General features: G+C 37.7%; 1 protein-coding gene across 1 annotated transcript in view; it reads left to right on the forward strand.

The window, feature by feature from the left end:
• Window positions 1-25361, forward strand: part of GFRAL (GDNF family receptor alpha like) — a gene marked incomplete at both ends in the record, with an annotated part of 55474 nt that overhangs the window by 29121 nt on the left and 992 nt on the right. The window contains 3 exons of the mRNA XM_081094661.1: window positions 23376-23471; window positions 23558-23630; window positions 25273-25301. Coding sequence (XP_080950787.1) covers window positions 23376-23471; window positions 23558-23630; window positions 25273-25301 — 198 coding nt within the window. The remainder of the gene's footprint in view (window positions 1-23375; window positions 23472-23557; window positions 23631-25272; window positions 25302-25361) is intronic.

The raw sequence follows: 25361 nt of genomic DNA on the forward strand, positions 1-25361 counted from the left end.
CCTTTAATATTTCTCTCTCAAAAGTAATTTAAAAATATCCTTAGGTGAGGATTAAAAAAGAGAAGGTGTACTGTCCAAGCACTGCCTCTGGAGAGGATTTCCCTTCACCACTGTCCTCTAAAGCCACTTCTCATGGGTTTGTGCTGTGGCAGCTGCCCTTTTACAGTTAGCACTGATAGTCTCTATTCACCTTCCTGGGAACCAATGACTTAATGGATTTAATGATACCCAGTTAGGAGCATGCTAGGAGCTATATTTCAAATGGCAAATAGTCCTCCACTGCAGGTGGCATAGCCTTGCTCCAGAGCTCGGGGGGGGGGGGGGGGCGGGGGGGGGGCGGTGTCTCTGCTATAACTCGCCTATTAGGGCATGACAGAGGCTCCACATTCATCAGAGACTGTGAATGTTTATAAAGTGCCTGTTACATAGCAAATGTTCTATACCTTTTAATTGCTTGTCACTCTAAGCAATTGTTTGGGGTTCTGGATCGAGAACTGGACCATTGGGTATCTTTTTCTAATGTTTCACTAGAGCCAACTGGTTCCATAACTCTATTAGGAAAAATCTTTTCATTATTGGTTAAGAACGTGATGATCACAAAAACAACCACAAAGTGATGAGAAAGATGGACATTAAATTTTTGATTCTCAAACCTGTTAACACTCTGAAATATCCAGATGATGATTAGTTTAAAATATAGATAGCTCAGAACTCATTATTAAGACACACACACACACACACACACACACACACACACACACACACACCCCAGGTGGTTCTGATTTTCAATCAAGTGTGGGAAGTTTGGGAACCATTGCTCTAATCCACATGTGGGAAACACCCAGTCACTGGCCATAGGTCCCAGAGCCTCTTTTCTCTCACACCTCCCAGGGAATGAGAAACGTCTGTGCACAGAAAGGCAAGGCTAATAGTGTGCAGCTCTCAAGGTGGCCTGCTTCACCCCATTGCCTAAAAACAGTTGGTACACATTAGCCACTCAATACATAGTGAATGAATGAATGAACAAAATGAACCAATGTCTACTATATCTCTATAGCAGAACTTTCTTCTGAACACCATTGTTTTTCTTTCTTTTATTGGAACTCTCCTAATAATTCAGCTTCCCTATTAAGAGCCTCACTCATTTGTGTTTCTACTTACACTGGAATTTTCAATTCAAATATTTGAGCAAAGGAATCAGGAATTAACAAGACCAAGCTGCTGCTGCCCACTTTAATAAAAACATTTCAAGTTCCTTATAATTTCTAACAATTTTCCTTTTTATAGATCAACTTTCAAAAAGTTTGAGTAGTAGGCAACTATTTTACAGTTGATCCTTGGAAGGTATCAACACATAAATAAGTAATTGACCCGAACATATATTTGCTCTTAAATGATTTTATATCCTTAACAAACTATAAAATATGGGTTGTCTGTCTGTTAATAATAAGGGTGAAAAAAGAGTATCCCCCAAAGATTTGCAAAACGAATTGGCTTTTGTGAAATTTTAATATAAAAATTCCTAAAAATGTATATAGTCCTTTAAGAAGTTTAAGAAAAGAGCCCTTGGTATTAGTACCTGTTTCTATCATTAATTTCTTCTCTCTTTTTTTGTAGTCCTATTTCTCCCCCATCTGTTTATTAAAGCCTCTTCTTAGATATCAAGATTGCTAGTAAGACTGTTTTATTTATCTTACTTGTCTGCATTCAATGGATAGATTATTTGGCTGTATTTCATCTTGCCTTTCAACATTTCATCTGTCTATTCCCAGTGAAGGTCTTGATCTAAAAATAACATTCCATTAGTGAACATTTTTATATAAAGTTCTTTAAACATGCATAATGGAGGTGCATAATGCATACTTTTATACATTTTTTTCTAACCTACATAAAATTTTTCACTTATTTTTAGTACAATACTTTAAATACTGCACAGAAAATGATTAATGAAAGCTCAAACTCACTTTTGTAAATTATTGTTTGAATTTTTATTGTCGGCTGATCACTAGCTGTCTGAGAAGGAAGATTATAGACTACAAATAAAACAGCTAAGTGAATTGTGAAAGACATTTCTATTGCAAAAATTTCTCTCTCTCTCTCTCTCTCTCTCTCTCTCTCTCTCTCTCTCTCTCTCTCTTTCTCCCTTCCTCCCCCTCTCCCTCCCTCCCTCCCCCCTCCCTCTCTCTCTCCTTTTCCCTCTCCCTCTCTCTCTCCTGAACACACACACATGCCGTCTTCCCTTATAGCCAATTCATATAGGTTAGTATTCCAGGAGTTTGTGTTAAATTCTGGCTTTAAATAAATCACTTCATCTAGCCAAAACCACTGACCTTTTCTTGGTTTCTACACAAAACTTTAATTCAATTCCAGTATCCTTCAAATTCAGTCCAGGTGCTAAAAAAGGTCTCTTGGTTTTCCAAGGAACAGTCAACAGAATTTCCCTGCTCTGTATTCATATTTATAACATAGCCTGTAAATAGCCCAGTATTTTGTATTTTCTGAATTAAAGTGGCTCCATGGTGAATTTGTAGTTCATCAAATTCATAGACACTCACTTATAAATGTATGTTTTTCCTCTTAGAAATTAGTGATTACTCCTTTAGGATCTTGTTTTTTATTATATGAAAACTCTTCAGATTCTTTAAAGAATAGGCATGTGTGTTATAAGTTACCAATAAAGAGAATAATAAAAAATAAGCCATTTCTTTAGAATGACTTTAGTTACCACCCAATGTAAAAATTCTGATCCATATATTTTGCTTTTATGCTATATAATTTATAGACTTAGAGATCAGGACATTTCTTTGGGTTTGGTCCTCATGAATAAATTAATATATTTAACCTTTATTAGCTTTCAAACCTAAAATATAAACAGGGCCCCTTCCTCCTCCCTTCTTCCTCAGCTCCACTCCTGAATTTTGGTAAAAACCATGATCAGTAGCAATTACTCTAATAATCAGATGCCATGTTTGAAAGTGTTAATAGATTTTATTAGAGATCATGGCCCTAGGAACGCAATATGGCACTAGCATGTCTGGATTCAAATGTTTTGCCTTCCACAAGATAAATAACTGTAAACAAGAGACTCATTCTCTTTGCCTCAATTTTGTGTCTGTGAAGTGAAAAATATAATATCAATCCTAAACCAGAATGCTGGTACAAAGGTTATAGCAGTTAATTTATGTAAAGAAATAGCTAGAACATAGTAAAATTCAGTAAAAGAAATTCTTACTACAGATTTTGAAGAAATGGAAAATGATGCAAATAAATAATTTTTGCATAGTATTATGATGTCATATAGAAGGTGCTGGAGACAGACTGATTTCTGGAAGATCTAAGGCAGTGGTTCTCAACCTGTGGGTTGTGACCCCTTTGGGGTCGAACGACCCTTTCACAGGGGTCGCCTAAGACCATCCTGCATATCAGATATTTACATTATGATTCATAACAGTAGCAAAATTACAGTTATGAAGTAGCAATGAAAATAATTTTATGGTTAGGGGTCACAACATGAGGAACTGTATTGAAGGGCCAGAAGGTTGAGAACCACTGATCTAAGGTGTCATATTTTCTCAGGATGAGTGACTTCTTAAATATATCTTTGAGTGATGTTAGGTAGATGATGAACTTGGACAACTGGCCTTAGACTTTAATGTGTTTAAGAATAAAGTGGTTTCCAGTAAGAATGCAGATTCTGATATAGTAGTTATGGAATGGGGCCTGAGATTTGCATTTCTAATGAGCTCCCAGGTGATGCTGTTGGTCCAGGAATCACCCTTTGAATAGTGTGGACCTAGATTACCTCTTAAGGACCATTTAAGATCCATTAAATAATTTATATAACTGTCTACTGCTGAGAAATTGATTAACTAATCAACTGGATACATGATGTTAATCTAATAATCCATTTTTATGGACACCAGGTGTCTTGGTGTCATGAAAGAGTTCAAGCATGTCCTTATAATTTCCTATAATAGTGGCTTAGAGCAGGTATGAGATGAACTTGGGCATTTGCATTTCTAACAAGTTCCCAGGTGTTGCAAATACTGTTTGTCCAGGTACCACACTTTGGGAACTACTGGCTTAGAGAAATTATTGATTCTTTCCTGGAATCAATTGATTCTTTTCCTGAATTCTTTACTTGAATCATCAATACAAGCACATATTTCTGTGCCTCCATTGAAGAAACTTCAGCATTGGTTGTTTTGAGATATTGTGATTTATACTAAGAAAAAGACATTTGGTTTTCCACTCTATTCCTGGCATAGAGTTCCTACTTTTTCTTGTGGTTAGAGCAATAAGGGTGTCTTTTGTTATGTTAATGAGGTGACCTTTGGAAACTCTTAGGTAACAGAAGGATGTAGGTTGGTTGCCAGGGGAATCCACTAAGTGATTAGAGGAAACTTTTAGTACCCACCCCTCAACCTCCAGAGAGAAGGAGGGGCTGGTCATGATTTAATAAACCATCTCTATGTAATAAGACTCATAAAAACCCAAAATGAATGGGTTCAGAGAACTTTCTGCTCCATGAACATGTGGAGGGGTTGGGGGAGGGCATGCCTGGAGAAAGCATAGAAGCTCCTTGCCTGAAGAGTCTGGCTGTCCCTGAGTTATATCCTTTCATAATAAGCTGATGATCTGGTAAGTAAAATGTTTCTCTGAGTTCTGTGTGCCATTCTAGCAAATTAATCAAACCTGAGGAGAAAGTCATGAAAACCTCTCATTGATAGCCAGTCAGTCTGAAGTACAGATAACTTGGACATGCAGTTGGCATCCTGAGTTGGAGGGGTTGTTGGAAACTAATTTATAGCCAGTTGGTCAGAAGTATAAGTAAAAACCTGAAATTGGAACTGGTGTCTTTCAGGGGATGGTGGGGAGGGAACTGTCTTGAAGAACTGTGGAATACAGTGTTACCTCTGGGTAGGTAGTGTCAGAATTGGATTGAATTGTAGGACACCAGGTGGTATCTCTAAAATTGCTTGTTGTGGGGGAAACCCCCTTCCACACACACACATTGGAATTGGTCTCAGAACTCAAAAAGAGACACCATCCCTAGAACCATGATTCTTAAATATGTTTCAATTTGCTTACCAAGTCAGTGGAGCAACAGATCTCATCACCTCCCATTTATCCCACGCAATAAAACATCCCCAGAGTCAACAGAAAGAGAGGCGCTGGTTTTCATTAAAGAATAGCGAGGTGATGTCTGCTTTTTGTTATGTATAAATAAGTTATTAATATAGCCCAGATGCATTAGTACCAAGATTGTTATGTTATAAACATGAAAAAGTAAACATGGATCGCCGGGAGAACTTTCATTGTCCCCACTATTTTACTGTCCACATGGATAACCAATGATGTGATGGATAAAAGTCATGCGTCAGAAAACAACACAGTATCCTCACTGGAGCTTCATCATGCAGCACAGGGTATTCAGCTAGAAATGCAGAATTTGAGCTCCACACCAAGGCTCCAAGGTAAAGAACAACCAAAGGCTGAGGAGGAAATTCAGTTAGATCAAGTTACTTATTTGAACCTCCAAAATGAAACCCAAATGTATGGGGGCAAATCCTATTTTTCATGCTAACTTTTGCAATTTTAAGGAACACTTTGTCTTGGCATCTCATTAGAACTTCACACACAGAAAAATCACAGAACCCTTAAATTTCCCCGAGGTTTGCCTAACCTCCCAAGGATAGCAGTCAGACTCAGCAACTAGGTTAGACCATGAGGAATGGTGTAACCTCTATGATGGTGTAGGTTACAACTTCCAGGGCAGTTGGGGGCAACCAGGCCTGCAGGGGAGGGCAGTTAGGGCAACCAGGCCTGCAGGGGAGGGCAGTTAGGGCAACCAGGCCTGCAGGGGAGGGCAGTTAGGGCAACCAGGCCTGCAGGGGAGGACAGTTAGGGCAACCAGACCTGCAGGGGAGGGCAGTTAGGGGTGACCAGGAACACTTTGTCTTGGCATCTCATTAGAACTTCACACATAGAAAAATTTTAATTTCCTTAAAATTGCAAAAGTTACTGTCTTGGAAGTTGCTAGTCTTTAGAATAGAGAGGTAGAGCCTATAGAGATTCTTTGGTGCAGTTAGCTTTCCTTTGAAATCACTTCTTTTGGAAAGCAGTGACTATCAGGTGTTGGTACTCTTTGAGCATGTTGTCACCTCAAAGAAACTTCAAATAGATTGAATGACTAATAGCCAGAAGCAGCTCTTTAAAACGCTGCATTAATATTAATGGTAGCAAGCTCTGGACAGATGCTTGAAAATAATCCCACGGTTTGAAAAACAGCAAGGAACGTTTTAAAAGATCTCCTTGCAAACTCATCTCAGCATTGCAAAATAACATGGAAGAAACTGAAGCTATATAAGATATAATTCCTTCAAATTAAAGTTTAATAAACATACAAAGATGTTTCTTGCCAGTTTAAAGCTATACCCTGGCTATGAAGGCTAGCTTACTTGTCTTTTGTTGACTCAGAGTCCCGTAACCTACTTGAGTGCTACATGTATGTGTTTAACACTATTCTATTCATTTTATGTTTTGATTAATTTTCACAAGCAATATATGAAGTAGGTGCTCTTTTTTTTTTTTTTTTTTTTTAATCCAAGAGGAAACTGTAATACTTAGAAGTTAGTTATTTATCTAAGATCACACTAAAGGCAATAGAGGCAGAATTTAAACAAGGCATGTTGGGGCACTGGAAACTGATTTTAACAACCATAATATACTCTTCTCGCCTAATGATTTGAAATTTACAATTATCAGTTTATTATAAACTAGAGGCCCAGTGCACGAAATTCATGTAGGGGGGTGTGTGTCCCTCAGTCCAGCCTGCACCCTCTCCAATCTGGGACCCCTCATCGGATTTCCGACTGATCCCTCTCACAATCCAGAATGGTGGCTCCCAACTGCTCGCTTGCCTGCCTGCCTGATTGCCCCTAACTGCTTCTGCCTGCCAGTCTGATCACCCCCTAACCACTCCCCTGCCAGCCTGATTGATGCCTAACTGCTCCCTTGCCAGCCTGAATGCCCCTAACTGCCCTCCGCTGCTGGCCTGGTCACCCCTAACTGCCCTCCCCTGCCAGCCTGTTTTCCCTAACTGTCTTCCCCTGCTGGCCTGGTTGCTCCCAAATGCCCTCCCCTGTAGGCTTTGTCCCTCCCAAATGCCCTCCCTTGTAGGCCTTGTCCCTCCCAACTGCCCTCCCCTGCAGGCCTGGTCACTCCTAACTGCCCTCCCCTGCTGGCCTGGTCCCCCCAAAATGCCCTCCCCTGCAGGCATTGTCCCCCCAAATTGCCCTCCCCTGCTGGCCTGATTGCCCACAACTGCCCTCCCCTACTGGCCATCTTATGTTCACATGGGGACAGCCATCTTTGACCACATGGGGGTGGCCATCTTGTGTGTTTGGAGTGACAGTCAATTTGCATATCACTTCTCTATTATATAGGATGTTATATCTTCCAGGGAACACGTGTGTGTATAAGAAGAGAACCCTTGAAAATGTGTTTGATGGAAGACAGCATGTTGTAATATAAAAAACAAAACAAAACCAAGAGCTTGCCCTGGCCAGCTGGCTCAGTTGGTTGGGGCATCTTCCTGTACAGGAAGGTTTCAGGTTAGATCGCTGGGTGGGGCAAGTATGCAAAACAAGCAATAGATGTTTCTCTCTCACATTGATGGTTTTTCTCTCTCTTTTCCTCTCTCTCTAAAATAATAATAATAATAATAATAAGCATATCCTCAGGTGAAGATTTAAAAAAAAAGCAAGAGTCTAGGAAATAAGTTTGATCTCTAAATATACCAGGTGGTACAGAGGAAATCAGCTACCCTTACCCTAGGACACAGGTTTCTTACATGTTAAATTTTAAATTTTAGTAAAAGTTTATCAAAAATAGGTGATCTCTGATGTTAGTCGTGCCCTAATATTCTTGGATTAGGTGGCTGAAGATATATTTGAGGCCAGTACATTTTCAACAAACATCCACACTACCTGTGTAAGCTCTGGAGTAGGTTTTTTGTTGTTGTTGTTTTTGTTTTTTTGCCAAAAGACCAGTAGTCTGCCAAGAACTTTTCCTTCCTGTGATTATACCAAAAATTTAAGAGAGGCTTTTCAGTTCTTTCTTTGCCCTTGAAACAATACTCATTCTTTCAGAAATCTAAATTGAGATTTGGAGTAAAAGGTTTTTATCTCGTTGTTTTCCAAACTCCAAATAGCTTTATAAATAATGTGTCTGAGGCTCACTAAATAATCACAGTAGGGCATGTTTCTTTGCTTCTGCTACTTATATGTTTAAATCTATAAAATGGCATGTTTCTAAGCAAGGAACATGAAAATTTTCATGTAAAGAATACTCAAAATATGGTATGGAACTTCTGCTGTATACAGCAATTCAGTTGGCCATTATTTGGCACTTTGACCAAGCACTATTCTGTGTGGGTGTGAAAGAGATTCAGTGAATATGTATGTGTGTTGGCTTTTGTCATTATAAGTATATGTGTATGAGGAATCGTTAGCTGTTTTAACTGGGGTAATTTAAAATCAGATTTCAGGGGGAGACCCAGCTTCCTCTTAACCTCTCTGAAGAGCGGCACCTGATCTGGTTGCACCATCCACCTTCACCGGCTAACATTCCAATCAGAACTTCTAAGAAATCACCTGGCAGGTTTCTCCAGGACATTTCAAAATTCAACACTCCCTCAAGGGAAGAGACATGGGGGTGGGGTATCCCCTAAAGACACAGCCCATTCCAATGGAGACAAACGCTGGCTTCAGTTTCACCACGAGGTTTACTTGTGCACAACAGTTCCCAATAAAATCCAGCTGGTTTAAATTTTGTCTGCAGACCTGAAACCCAGAAAATTTGGCTTGGCTTCCTATTTTGCAGAAAATGCTTCACACGACTGTAATCTGGAAATACTGCAGCATACGAACCCTCAATAGAAACAACAGGAGAACAGCTGTCTCCTACCTTCACTTTCTCCCAACTCCATCTTAAAGGCTTAGGTGTTGTTAAGGGAGGGGAAAGAGTCTGCCACTGAGCATGAAAGATGGTATGAATCATCCATGACTACCTTTGTTGTTTGTTCTGAGCCAAAAGAAAAGATTAAAGAGTTGCCATTGATGAGTGAGACAACTCACATTTTGGAATCACTAGAGAAGGAAGGAGCATTTAAGATCATGGAAGGAAATAAAACAACAAAACAATACTGTTACAATCCAAACAATAAAAGGCTTCAGTCTGTGAAAGCATAGTGTTATCTTTTCCATTTTTCCACCCTTATGCTTTCACTGGCTTCATACAATCCCCTTGTTGCCTATAATTGGGGCTGGAGTTGGTGCCAAAGCTGCATAAAATAAGCAGCCTTTCCTTTATACTTTCTGTGCATCATGATTGTGTATGTGAAGTCATAAAATCATTTATTATGAGCATGTGTATTCCTGGCTTAAAGAGCCAAGTATTCTTGTGACAACAATATAATGGCATCAGATGTATTCCCATAAAACACCATATGTGGGCACTTAATAGTTATTGCTCTGGCACCTACATGCTGGGATATCATCTTAAAGGGGGACTCCTTAGAAAAAAAGAACAGTTGGTACCTAGACAAATAAAATGAGATAGGTGAGCAAGGAGTCCAGATTTATGTTCTTGATAATGACAGCTTACCTTCCATTAGTATCAGATTGTCTCAAAGCATCTTCTAGAATTCTTTGCATGGGTTCAACGAAACCCTTTACAGCATTGCAAACACCAGTAAATAGTCTCTCAATCTCCAAGTTATAAGAATGCTCTCACATCATGTTGATATCTAGTAAACTGTAAGTGTGGGAACAACATAATTTTTATTCTTCTTATCTGTTACTCTTTCGAAAGCATTTATTTGGCTCCTGTGGTACCAATTACAGTAAACAAGTTGGTTTTCAAACTAGATAAAAGGATGCAGAGTAAATGCTGTATGAGGCAGAGGGAGTGCCTGATGATGTTCTGAGAGTACGTCTCTGAGACAGACTATTCCTCATTGTCTCTTCCTCCTCTGCCAGCTTCCAGTTTAGGGTGGAATGGCTTCCTTTGTTTGCCACTGAGGCTGGAGTCTGAGAATTCCCAATTCCTAGTATGCTTTGAGTTTGCCAGAACTATGGGACTGATGTGTCGTTATGATGTTAGCCCCTGCATTGGGTGGCCAGACACTCATTGTCAGTATAAGATAGGGGATTTCAAAACAATCCAATGGCAAGAAGAGACCAGAGCTCTCTGGTTCCTGGTTGAATGTCCATTTCAGTTGGGGGTCAAGGCAATCTGAAAAGTGGGAAACCATATAAATCAGATTCTAGGGCTTTTTTCAAAGGGCAAGTTAATGATATACTGCTGTGTGCCACCGGGGTCTGTGTAGGAAGATGCTGCTGATGTTTTAAGTTTCCATGCCAGCCATGAGTCACTACCTGCATCTCTATTCATTCACTCTTCCTCGGGTAACAGACAGGCTGCAACATACAATGGCATTTTGTTTAAAGTACATATGGTAGTTATTACATGGAAAATGTACACTGAGCATATGTCTACAACCCTAATTGTGCCTTCCAACACTTCTACACGGCTGCTCCGACCCAGTCCACTTCCCTCACTGTTCTTTGGCCCTAACCGCCATTCCAGCACCACTCCTCTACAATGGAAATACTGTTGTTTTTAATTGTTTTTGTTCTTTTAATACTGCCAGGTAGCTGAAAGGGGAATTTTGAGGTGGAAAGATCTCTTACTGAACCAAATAAATTTTTCTCTAATTGGTAAAACTGACTTAAGAGTTACTATCCCTACATCTGGTTATTCTCTACCAGTTGCTGATTTTTTCAAAAGCCTTTATCTACTAAACAGAAATCCCTGACCTTTTCTTCTCTCTCATTAAGAACTTGTATGCCATTATCCTACCAAAATGCGGTTTGAAATCTGGTTTCTCTCTCTTTCACCTCCAACATCATGAATTTTCCATTCTCTACCAATGGTTCTCTATCCCAACCATGCATCGAAAGGGTATAGACAACTTTTGAAATTATGATTGTCCAGAACTTAATCCCCACTTATCCTTTGACCTATTAAATTAAAAATTATAGTGATAAGTCCTAGGAATCTTTCATTTTTAATGCTGCATAGTTAATACTGATATGCAACCATGATGAAATATACCTTTCTAACTTAACTAATAACTTCATTGTATGTCTATCATCTACAAGATATATTATGTTTTGTCTCATTTAATCCTTACAATGAACTAATAAATATTATTTTCTTCATTTAATTTAACAGGAAACTGGGGCACAGAAAGTCATTTTAAAAAATATACGTTTCACCCTAACTGGTTTGGCTCAGTGGATAGAGCATCAGCCTGCGGACTCAAGGGTCCCAGGTTCAATTCCGGTCAAGGGCCTGTACCTTGGTTGCGGGCACATCCCCAGTAGGAGGTGTGCAGGAGGCGGCTGATTGATGTTTCTCTCTCATCGATGTTTCTAACTCTCTATCCCTCTCCCTTCCTTTCTGTAAGAAATCAATAAAATATATTAAAATATATATATATATATATATATATATATATATATATATATATATACTTTTATTGATTTCAGAGAGGAAGGGAAAGGGAGAGAGAGATAGAAACATCAATGATGAGAGAGAATCATTGATTGGCTGCCTCCTACATGCCCCTACTGGGGATGGAGCTCACAACCCTGGAATGTGCCCTTGACCAGAATCGAACCCAGGACCCTTTAGTCCTCAGGCCAACGCTTTATCCACTGAGCCAAACCAGCTAGGACCAGAGAGTCTTTTGTTGAGGGTTTTTGGTTGTTGTTTTTGTTTGTTTGTTTGTTTTTAAATACTTCAGGTAATATAGTTAGCAAATTTTAGAGTGAGGACTTGAATCTGTGGCTTGAAGCCAAAGGTTGGCCTCTCTTGACTATACTTACTATATTCATTCATTCATGCTATTTACTAGAAAATTCTTTTGTTTCTAATTCTCATTATGCCTTTGGGGATTTACTTAAAGTGACAAAACACCTGGAAAATTCATATTTACAATGGCCTATTATCTTGTATTGCAACCTAAAGGTGTGTATGAGTAAAAATCATGTGGCCCTAGTTGATTAGGCTTTTGTTGCTGAGTTATGCAGTTTCATACACTCTCCAAACTTCAGCAGCTTGATTTCTTGGTCATGGTACCTGCAGGCAGCTATGGGTTGACAGATGAGGTTCTGTGACCCATTTCTAGACTCAGGCAAAAGGTGTCACCACTATTTGGAATATGCCATTTTTATGGCAGAGTTTTAAAAAAGGCAAGCAATAGAATTGTTTTTAAGCTTCTGCTTGAACATAACATATCATTGCTGATCACATTTTTTTAATAACTCAAGTCAAGTTCAAGCCCAATGTCAGTGAGGGCAGTAAATGTACTCCTCCCACAAAAATTGATGCTATAAGTCATGTGGCATCAGGCAGTGGGTTTGTAATCCATTACAGTGAAAGAGGAGTGAATCCTTGTGCAAAATAATATAATCAATCTCAATTCCCCTTCTTCATATGAGAAGCATGAGACTCAGAGGTTGAATTAGCTTGTCCTAGGCTAATGAATGACACAACTAAGAGAATGATGGAGTCTTTCTGACTCTAAAAGTCAGTGTTCTCCCTGAGCAGTCAGTTTGAAAAATGGGGAGAAGGACATTGTAGCTCTCTCCTCTATTATTCTTTCATCTTCATGCCAAAGCTATTCTAAAACATCATGTCCCTCCAAGAACCTGAGTCATCTTTGATTTTCTTCTGCATATTCAATATCAAATAAAAGTCAATATAATATTTATTAATGATATCATTTTTTGAGCAGGTATTTTGTACCAAACACAGGTCCAGAATCTCTTTATATATTGTCATATTTGATTTTTAGCAATACATTTTGTGGTAGGCATTTTCCCATTTTAAAGATAGGAGGGCAGAGTCTCAGTACATGGCTTAAAATGACAGCGCTGGAGTGAGGCAGAGCTGGTTTTAATCCATCTCTACTCACATGCTTGTGCTATGATGCTCCGTTACGCTTTCCAACAAAAAGTTCTCTGTTTTAAACGTACACTTACATTTGTTTTGTTCTCTGCTCTGGCTTCCACCGGCTATTTTTAGTTTTCATTTTCTTATACCTAAACTGCTACTGTAGCTTCCTAGTTAGATCTCCCCACCAAACCAGTCTGTCTACCACGAGTAGACTCATTCTCAAATGGTGCCTTGACCAAGTTATGTCTGTGTGCAAAAAGACAGCTCTTGGTCTCCTTGGATCCTGTTTTCACATCTACACTTCCTCATCTGATTTCCAAGGTCACCCAGAACACACACCAGTCTTATTTCCCCGCCATATCTTAAATGTGTACCAAATGTGACTAGGTATAAATGATCCATGAAAAGGTACACATTTGAGGAATGGTAGGAAATAAGGCTGGTATGTGTTCTGGTGTACTTAGTTGCCCCTCATTTATTTCCACCTCACTTTATTCATATTAGTCCCTTTACCTGAAACTAAATCGAGAACTTCATGAGGGCAGGGTCTTGTATTGCCCTACAAATGTGCCCCATATTGATTACCGTAGTGCTACCTTTGAAGTGGGAAGTGATTATTTAACTGGAACATCTGTACTTGGGTACAAATAGGGTGGTTTCTGCCACATGGTCCTGTAGACATTTATAGGTGACTAGGAATAAATGATCCATGAATTCCTTCTAGTTCTGCTGGAACAGGTCCCCAAAGTAGAGGGAAAATGCTAAATTTGCCATATCCCCTGAGGACAAGTTAAGACATTGAAGAATGAAAGATTAACTGTCAGCAAGCATGGAATTAATGTTGCATCACACCAGCCTCTCCAAGGGGCAATAGGAGTAGCATTTGGGAAGTCAGGAATCTCCCAAACCACAGGGTAAAAAATTTGTTTGACTCCTAGGAATGGAGAATAAGAAAAATTGTGGTGTCAGGTCCTTGTGAATGTGCGTGCTTAGTAAAGTATTATAAATGAACACCTACATGTATTGTGTTTTCTGACTTTCTGTTGATTAAGATAAAAATCCTCAAAAAACACCTTATGCCCACCCAAAATATATAAATATCTGTCTATCAACCACATCTACCCATGTTTTCCAAGATTTTTTAGTAGATTCCAAGATATATCCCATGGGGAAAATAAATTTAGGTAAAGTATGCCCACATACCATCGTAAAAAAAAACGCATAAAAACTAGAAACACTTGGGAGAACCAAGATGGCGGCATAGGTTAACGCCAGAGTTTGCTGCTTTGAACAACTACTTCAAAAGTGAAACTAAAAGACAGAACGGACATCACCCAAAACCACTGGAACGCTGGCTGAATGGAAGTCCTACAACTAGGAGGAAAGAGAAACGCATACGGACACGCAGAGGAGGCGCAGTGCTGAAGTCAAATTCTGAGGTGCGGAGTGCGCGGAGCGGGCTGGCGGCGGAGGGCGCGGTTGGCGTTTTCAATCGGGAGGGAGTCGAAGACTCTGAGCTCCAGATCCGGGCGAGTCTTTAGGGACCCAGACTCAAACGGGAGAAGCGGGACTGCCTGGCTTCGGTCAGAGCGAGTGCAGCTTTCTCTCCGAGCTTTGCAGCGGGTGCTGGGACTCAGAGAGGCAGAGCCCCTGGGGACAGGACTGAGAGCCGCCATCACTGCTCTCTCCGGCCCACCCTGTTGATCCTGTGCGACCCGCCTCGCCCAAGCCCTGCACAGAGGCATTTGCCGGATAGCCTCAGGCAAAGGCTAGATTAGCACCTCCCTAGAGGACAGAAGTTCTCTCACTGCTGACACAGCTGATTCTCATAGCCACTTGGCCTGGAGGTCAAACCCTCCCTGGAATTAGCTACAAGATTTAACTATAAGACTGCGCACAAAGACCACTAGGGGGTGCACCAAGGAAGCACAACAAAATGCGGAGACAAAGAAACAGGACAAAATTGTCAATGGAAGATCTAGAGTTCAGAACCACACTTTTAAGGTCTCTCAAGAACTGTTTAGAAGCCGCCGATAAACTTAATGAGATCTACAAGAAAACTAATGAGACCCTCGATCTTATATTGGGGAACGACCTAGAAATTAAGCATACACTGACTGAAATAAAGGATAATATACAGACTCCCGACAGCAGACCAGAGGAGCGCAAGAATCAAGTCAATGATTTGAAATGCGAGGAAGCAAAAAACACCCAACCGGAAAAGCAAAATGAAAAAAGAATCCAAAAATGCGAGGATAGTGTAAGGAGCCTCTGGGACAGCTTCAAGCGTACCAACATCAGAATTATAGGGGTGCCAGAAGATGAGAGAGAGCAAGATATTGAAAACCTATTTGAAGAAATAATGACAGAAAACTTCCCTCACCTGGTGAAAGAAATGGACTTACAGGTCCAAGAAGCGCGGAGAACCCCAAACAAAAGGAATCCAAAGAGGACCACACCAAGACACATCATAATTAAAATGCCAAGAGCAAAAGATAAAGAGAGAATCTTAAAAACAGCAAGAGAAAGAAACTCAGTTACCTACAAGGGAATACCCATACGACTGTCAGCTGATTTCTCAACAGAAACTTTGCAGGCCAGAAGGGAGTGGCAAGAAATATTCAAAGTGATGAATACCAAGAACCTACAACCAAGATTACTTTATCCAGCAAAGCTATCATTCAGAATTGAAGGTCAGATAAAGAGCTTCACAGATAAGGAAAAGCTAAAGGAGTTCATCACCACCAAATCAGGATTATATGAAATGCTGAAAGGTATCCTTTAAGAAGAGGAAGAGGAAGAAAAAGGTAAAGATACAAATTATGAACAACAAATATGCATCTATCAACAAGTGAATCTAAGAATCAAGTGAATAAATAATCCGATGAACAGAATGAACTGGTGATTATAATAGAATGAGGGACATAGAAAGGGAATGGACTGACTATTCTTGGGGGGGAAAGGGGTGTCGGAGATGCGGGAAGAGACTGGACAAAAATCGTGCACCTATGGATGAGGACAGTGGGTGGGGAGTGAGGGCGGATGGTGGGGCGGGAACTGGGAGGAGGGGAGTTATGGGGGGAAAAAAGAGGAACAAATGTAATAATCTGAACAATAAAGATTTAATTAAAAAAATATATATATATATAAATTCTCAAAAAAAAAACAAAAAACTAGAAACACTTTGTGTTTAATCTAGAATTTTCAAAATCATTTACTTGTGTTTACTCATGGCATCTTTTATTTGCCTAATGCATACAAGTATAAAGGTATTCTACAGAACCAACTAGTATTTTACAGTATTCAGTTTATTTTGCCTCTTCTAGCAAATTTTGAATTTACTGCGTCCACTTAGACACCTAATCCAATGAAGATGATGCTTACTCTTTGGTCATTAGTAAAGTTTGTTTACTAATGGGCAAAGAGTAAACAAACTAGATTCTTAGAATTAATGCCCAGGAAAAAAATAGTTTAGCACATTTTCATGGATTAGGGAACCCTACGCATTGCAGTTGGGACATTGAATTCATATTTTAAGAAATGGTAATAATATGTGAAAAGCATTGGGAATTAAATGTGATGACTCTTGGCTGATGGCATTTAAGTTAAGAGAGACTGGTATATAATAATATACTACACAGTGTATGTCACCATACAGTGACAGATGTGCTATTCCAAATGTGGAAGTTGCTAATATATACTTTTTTGGCCATTAGATAATCACATGGGAATGGCATTGCAGGAGCCATATTATACTGTAAATTAGATAGATGTGGTATCAATTCTCAAGAAGATTGTTGTCTAAGGAGAATTAACAACATATATCATACTTTCAGCTTTTTTCCTAAAAATTTGCAAATTTATGTACAGGAAAGAGAGTTTCTGAATTATTTTATCATTCCAAATTACTATAAAGGCTTTCCGAAATGTTTCCCTTTTATTTATTTTATTTCTCTCTCTTTTCTCTGGTGTTTTTAATCAACCTTGAAAAAATTTCATAAGCCAATCAGATAAAGTCTTATACATTTCCAAAAGGGTACACATTAGTAAATGATTCCATTCGAAATGGAGACATCAGAAAACTATCTAGACAATTAATGTTATTGTCATATATACTTTTTTCATAAAAATTTTATGTTACAAAACCTCCACATATAAAAACATAAACTTATTAAATCATTAAAATATAGTGTAAAATAGTCCAATTTTTATCTTACATTTGTTTTATTCCAAGTTCTCCTAGTGCTTACATAATATAATTTAAAGTAAAAATGACTTCAGTTTGGGGAATACATTTTTTTTCTATTAAACTTATTCACATAGATAGTTTTAAACAGGGGAGTTATTTTTATGTATGTACATTGTATCAATGTAGACATAGATTATAGTAACCAAAGATATAGCCAAGTCTGTTTTTAAGCAGTTATACTGATCTTTTGTGAATTATTCTTTGTATGTCCTTTGTCTGATGAATACTCTGGAAAGATTTATCTGGTCCTAACTCTACATCTGTAAAAAGAGAAAATGCTCATTTTGAAATCAGTCTTTTTTTCTGCCAAGAGCCATTTGGATATTTATAACATCATTCACGGGCCATACAAAATTATCAACGTAAAAATTATCCTGGTATATTTCATCAGTCATTTAATTAACTCACCCTAATGCCAGACCAAATGATTTCACAGGCCTTATATGGCTCGCAAGCTGAACATTCCCCACCCTGGTCTAAGATAACCCATGTTAAGAATTGCAGCAATAATTTTTTATATTTCTGTTAAATCCTAAAATTAAAGTGTTTGAGTTGTCTGCTTACACTGAAAATGATGTAATGTCAGAGGTGTGCGCAGGTTAAAATGTCCTACAGGTGTATGTGAGGCATTTCAGATGCTTTAGTTACATTTGTTATGTTCCTTCTTCTATTGTGAATTTCAGCAACAGAAACATATATAATCATGAACATTTGCAATCAGATAGTACTATTAAGTGCTTCTTATTGTACAACACTATCAAATACAACTTGTCCCTATTATTTTTCAAATGTATTTCCTAATCCAATTGTCTGCCACATTGAAAAAGCTAAAAGAAGTATTTTACTTTTTTCTGGTTTCTAGGATGTATGTTACATATCATTGGTAGGAGGTTTTGCTGTAAGTCACATCTCCCCTACTTACCAAGTTTGTGATCTTGCACAAGACAACTATTCTGAGTCTGAGATTCTTTATTAAGTCAAAATAATAATTCCTCTTATTTGACTAGCTCTAAAATTAAACAGTGTTTGTCAAAGTGCCTTGTAAAGCATTAAGCACCATATATAGAAGTAAAGCATTGTGTGTTGCATGAGTATATACATGCATTTTTCTCTTCCATTCTATGGACATATATACAAATATATAATTATAAAAATCTACATATATACTGGGGAGAGTGGGCCTAAGCCACAGTCTGGCCTCCCTCTGCAGGAGGCGACCAGAGGGCCATTTGCCACCACCACCAGTGGCCTCCCTCTGCAGGAGGCGACCTATGGGCCGATCAGGGGATGGCACCAGCAGGTGAGTGGCCGGCCCCGACCCCCATCACCCTGCTGCCTCCCCGCGCCCTCCCCATCGCCGTTTCCTCCCTCTGCCCGTGGCACCTGCCTTAGCTGGCCTGTGCCACCCCTCACCAGCCCCCCTTCGCCCGCTGGTTGTTCCGCTGTTTGGTCGATTAGAATATTAGGCTTTTATTATATAGGATGCTCTAACCAGAAATCTTCTATTCCTACTTTCTATCAATATATATATATATATTTTAAAAAAATATATGTTTTTATTTATTTCACAGAGAGGAAGGGAGAGGGAGAGAGAGATAGAAAATCATCAATCAGCTGCCTCCTGCAAGCTCCCTACTGGGGATCAAGCCTGCAACTGGGGCATTGCCTGGAGTCAAACTGTGACCTTATTCATAGGTCAGCGCTCAACCACAGAGACACACTGGCTAGGCTCTATCAGTACCTTTAGGTCTGTTTTGTATGAGCCCAAAGCTATAGGTGACAGGTGTGTGTTTTTTAATTCTAAGATGTAAAATTATTTCCTTCTAAAACCATAATACTTTATTGATCTAATCTAGTGTTAGTTATTAGAAATGCCATAATTTGCATTCCCATTGCTACCTCAGTGACTATTTCATTATTTTCAGAAACTATTAAGAAGAATGCAGAACATTTGGGAGATTTTTTAGTACAGTTATATATATGTATATTATATACTATATACTATTATATGTTATATTGTTACATGTTACCTGTTACATGTTATATATTTTATATATATAATCAACAAACAAATCTACAAGACATATGAACAAAACTGTCATTCAACCAAGGATCAAAGAGCCAGGCTTGTCAATAGATGCACTTAGACTTAGGATGGGGTTATGTCCTGACAAACCCATCATAAGTTGAAAATATAAGTTGAACATACATTTAGTATACCCAACCTACATCACAGCCTAGTCTACCTTAGGTGTGATCAGAATACTTATTAACCTACAATTGGGCAGATCCATCTTGCTGCCACTGCCCAGTTCATGAGAGTATCATACCACAAATCACTAGCCCAGGATATTGAGAGCACAGTTTCTACTAAATGTGTATCACTTTTGCTCATTCATAAAGTCAAAAAAGCTTAAGTCAAACCATCAGAAGTCAGGACCATCAGTATAGTCATTTACTAACTCTGAGCTTTTTGGCTCAGGTCAAAACTCAAGACGAATGTTCTGGAGTGCATACTTACTCATTTATGTGGGTTTTGTTTTGTTTTTGTTGATATATGAAAAGCTGTCCATATTTGATGTATGCAGCTTGATGAGTTTGAAGATAAGTACACACAATGAAACCATCACTAAAATCTATACCATAAACATATTTATCAGCTCCAAAGTTTCCTTCCATTCTCTGTATTTATTATTTTTGTATGTGTATAAGAAGAATACTTAAAATGAGGTCTACCCTTCCTGCTAATTTTTAAGTGTAAAATTCAGTTTTGCTAACAACAGGCACTACAGTGTATAGTACATCTTTAGGATTTATTCATCTTGCATAAATAAAACTTTGTACCCTTTGACTAATACCTCCAAGTTTCCCCTTCCTGCAGCCCCTGATTGGTAACCACCGTGTGTTTAGCCATAGTGTAGAAAATAAACCTAAGACATGGTTTTGTCTCCTTTGAAGTTTGTGAACTAAATAAATGAGCATGTCTTATTGATGCAGATCATGATTGTTTAGGCATGCATATTATCTTGTTGGTTTAGTTTTACAACATAAGTTTTAGCAGCAGTGGTATTGAATCCTCATTATCTGTGTTTATACTTTGGTTTATCATATTGCTAATGTATTATATTTTTCAAATTTAAAGATGCTTATGTATTTTCCTTTTGTCCCAATACCAATGCTTCTGGGTATATTTTAGAAGGGGGCTTTCAGGCAACAATGATCAAAATAGTCCATTATATATGAAATTTCATTCCTGATCATTAGATGAAATAATTCAAAACTCATTTTTTATTTGGGAATTTATATGCCTTCAGATAAGACAATCTTGACCAAATTAGAAATTTAATATATTAACACTAATAAAGGGCACCAACCTTTGGATATGCCAGAAGGTAATTTTTGAATTACAAAATATATTTTTAAATTATGCTATGAAAATTTTCATTTTTTCAAATAGTTCTTCTAAGTAGACCCTTCTAGGTTATATTTTAATTAAAATTTTAATTGAAAATTTACACATTTGCAGTTTATATGTTTAATTTTTATTTCAAGTATTCTGACATTTATTTTTAAGTCATTATTTCATATGTGATCCACCACATTGTTTACACTGCATTTACCACTTTATATAAGTAGAGTTTTGGTCTCCATCAGCCACTTCTGCACAAGGATTTTGGAAGAAAAGAATAGAAATAATGACAACTCTGTGGCTCATTTGGGAAGAATACTATTTAAATTTGTTCTTAATGTACAGCTGAAATTAATCTTGATTTCCCATCAAATGTACAGGGATTTTACAATACAGTTCATAACAGTGTTTAATTCCTCTAGGGAGCAAGTTAAGATAAACAAGTCACTGACAGTGTTTATCTATAAATATAGCAGATGGTGTGGGACTGAGGTTGGTTATTAAGTCTGACGACTTTAATTTCAAGGTTATAAAACACTGTAAACCTCACTGTTTATAAAAGGCTGGGGAAGAATCTCCAATGGGCTTCAGTAGCCAAGAAACCCTCTGTAACATTAATCTCTCTAACTGATATTTGGTATCCTCCTAGGGTGCAATATTAAAGATTGTGGAGTGATTGCTAGACACTTTAAAATTTTCACTGGGATCATTAGCTAGCATTTCTGTCATTGATCTATTAGAACCTTGTTAATGAGTTCCATGTGAGTGAAATTTAGTGAATGAGATGATTCTTTCTAAACTTTGCTAGGTGGACGTTTAATGGTTACTTTAGGCAGTCATATACATAAAAGATAGTCTAATTTTTCAAAATAAAACCTTTTATCTTATGCAAGGGCAAATCATGATACCTAACTAGACCAAATGTACTTAGAGATAGAATTTCACAAAAGAAAACTATCGCACCATTTGAATAATCAATATACATTATATACATTTACATGTAGGCCATGGATCTGCCTAAAAGCTCACAAAATGCCACTGAATTTTTAAAAAGCAAAAATAATTTATCCTTCATATTCATAATTAATTTAAATATAATTTTCTAATAATAATTTAAATTACTAAAAATCTGTATGCTTAATTTAAATGAAACTAATTCTTCCAAAAGGGACTGCTATTATAAAAATGCTATTATTTGAAATAGCTCAAATTTTCCATTTCAACTTTATAGTGAATAACAAAATTTATTTTATAACCGTAAAAGTGAACATTTTTCACAAGCCTTATCTAATCCTATCACTTTCACATTCAGAAGCTGATATTTTAGTTTCTAAGAAGGTCAGACTTCTATAAACATTTCATGATAACCCAATATGTGAGTTGGGGATTTGAAAATCTTGAGCTAAAAATACCTTAACTGGATTAAAGCTTAGACTCCTTGGGAATGGGTTTTCTGATGACAAAACCCTAGGTTGCTTCTCTAGCTCTTATATCAGGCTGCTTCCCCTGGACCCACCCTGAGAGTCTGGTAACTGATATAAAACATAAAACAGTCTGTCCTCTGCTTTCTACCGATTATCCATAACACAGACCTCAAACCTTGGTTTCCAAAGAGCTGGCCTCTGAACAGCAGCATCCCTGGGTGAGAATGGACTCAATGGAACTGATGGTAATGTGTCTTCTCATCTCCCTTCCCGCTCAGAGCCTACCGGCACTAGTTGGCATGGGACATATTATCCTGCTACTTGATACACTCATTTCTGCAAAAAACTATCTACTCAGACTTGGACTTCCAGGTCTCAAAATGCACAAAGCATGTAGAACAGATGAGAGCAAAACCTCCTGCAAGTGAAGGCTTTATCTAATTTTTTTTTTTTTTTATGCATCAAAACTCATCTGGATCAACAGCATCATCAAAGAAATTGGATTATTGGGTTATTGGTATGTTTGGCAATATTTGGGTTGAACTGGCTCAAGACTAGGGCTGATTTCACTTCAAACTTATTAATAAAAGTCATCTACAATAGCTTTATCAATTAATTTTAAGGATTGCGTCTTTTCATCCTGTGTTTTGTGAAGTGAGGTAAAAATGTGTTTTGCAAAACATGGCCATGAAGACTATGGTCACAGAGTGGCCAAGAGTGCACTGAAGTGAGTAGAAAATAGGTAATAACAGAAACTGAAGGGGTTAAAAAAGGGAAACAGAATAATGGGAATAAGTAGAGCTGGATATTGAGATATCAGATTAGAGAAGTGAACAGGGTGATTGGTTTAAAGACTCTCCTTTGTAAGAATTCATAAATACACTGGATCTTAGGGAAATAAGATATCATTAAAAGCACATTACAACAATCACTCATGTAAAGAAGGAATATTTTTCAATATCCCAATGGCAGCCTAAAGTTACTGTCTTTTCCCCCCCAGTTTACATATATAACTACCTTATAAAATGTGATTTTTTTCTAATTATGCTTTGAAAAAAGTTTTTTTTTTAATAAGGAAATTTTCTGATTCAAAGATGAAAAAAGCTGTTAAAATTTAAGAAACACCCTAATCTATTATATTTTATTAAATAGTAACATAGAAATAAGTTGCTGCCTTATAATATAAAGCAAATTTTACAACCCATGGGGTAAAAATAATGCTTTTTCTTTAGGCTTTAATCTCATTTTCATTATTTTCTTTCAGATTATTCAGCTCTGTCCAATGTCAAAGGCATTGCATTGCAAAAAAGAAAACAACCAAAGGAAAAAACTCTAAATGGATTTCATTCCCCCTTCAACGGTCAGTTAAACATCAGACCTCTGTACTATTTTTTATTATTTATTCTCTGTAGAAATCCAGTAATTTTCCTTTAATCTTGTTTCTAGGAGAAGTGATTTATGCCATCATGTGCATGACAGTCACCTGTGGAATCCTTCTCGTGGTTTTGTTCAAGCTGAGGTAACAGAATACAACCCAGAAGGGAAGGGCTGGAAGTGAATCAGCCCTGTTAAAATACACTTCACCATGGCAGAGCTCACACAGGGCCCGAGAATGAAAGTTTCTCCATTAAGACCTACTAAATCAACATTGAATGTGGGCTGGGTCCATGGAAACGTTACTCTCAGTCATCGTATGTAAGGGAAATGTGATCATAAGGGAATTTTTTAGCGTGCATTTTACAAACGCATATGTATTGTTCTCCCAATTAAAGTGTTATCAATCTTTTCCCTGGTTTTCTTGTGAAATCCAAATTGAACTTTGCTGCCTTCCTGCTTCAAATCACTTGCAGGATTAATCAGCTTACATAATGGACCTGTTGTGTACTTCACACCGTTTATATTTACCTAAAGGTGTGCTCTTCAGTCACATTTCTTACATGATAATGTATTTTATTCATGTTTTAATATGCAAACATCCAGGTCTGTATAATTGGAGGCCTCACAGGGTACCGTTAGGAAGACATTACTTCAGCCTGACATTTTAATTCACTCTTTCCAAATCCTTTTTCTTGGCTGCCTTTGTTGCTCAAATGCAGTAATGATTCAGGAAGTATGTGAGATTGAAGATTAGAGTCACAGCTGTCTCTGGATTTCTAAATGTCTATGGTTTAAAAATCTTCCATTTTTTGACCACTCACAAATAGATATAAAGTGGTGTGCAGTTGCTTACTTTAATTAAAAAATAACCTCATATTTAAATATTATTGATGTTGATTTGCTAATTCATATACCTATATATCATTGTATATAATTTGAGTATCATAAATGTTAATGAAGAAATTATGTGTGTGTGTGTGTGTGTGTGTGTAAACAAACATAAAATACATGCATCAGTAAAATTAGGGCTAGCAAGTAGTGAGACAATGCACATCTCTCATCTCATGACACCCAGAGCGGGAGACAGAGTGAACTATGTCATGTGTGTACATATATTGCTCCTCCAGAAACCTCAGACTTCTAGTGCTTGACATAATGGCAGATAAAATGAAAGTGGGAAGAAATGTGGCAATACCAAGGGGCAGGCACATGAAGAGTGTATGCTTTGCCGATGGACATTCAATGATATTTATTTTTAACAGCAATGCCAGCTAAACATATCCACCTAATTAATCCATCTTCTCTAAATATTTAATTTGATGCTTATCAAGACCAGTACCAAAACAAACTGCTTTCCTTCAATGCCTTAGAAGTCATATTTGTATGAGAATATATTTCTTGGATTCCAAGGTAAGTTTAAAGGCCAAATAATTAGAGTCAGTTTCAAGGGGAAAATAGAATTTGGAATTTATTCAACTTTTCTTTATGTGGTTTAAAATGTTTGAGAGCACTGCTCAGACACTGGGCCTGCCTAGATAGTCCATCACAGACATTGTTGCAGAGAAGCAGAAATGGTTCTCTAGCAAAACTCTTACTTTAATGGTTCTCAATCTTTATTTTTTAGCCTCACATATAATGTATCAAGTTCACATCTGCCACACAGGCCCATGGGTTTGCACAGATCACTGTTGTACTGTTGTGCCACAGATAAATAAAGTGACGGCCATTTAAAATTTCCTGTGTATCAGCTGTAATTTTACCTCTTTTCTTGCCTACATAAATAGGCATATCCCTTTACTGCATGACAATGGCAGTAAGGTGTTATAGACAAAAATCTTAATGTACTCCAATATGTATTTTAAAGCAAATCATT

This window comes from Myotis nattereri (genome assembly GCF_964212035.1).
Source record: "Myotis nattereri genome assembly, chromosome: 6".
Taxonomy (NCBI): domain Eukaryota; kingdom Metazoa; phylum Chordata; class Mammalia; order Chiroptera; family Vespertilionidae; genus Myotis; species Myotis nattereri.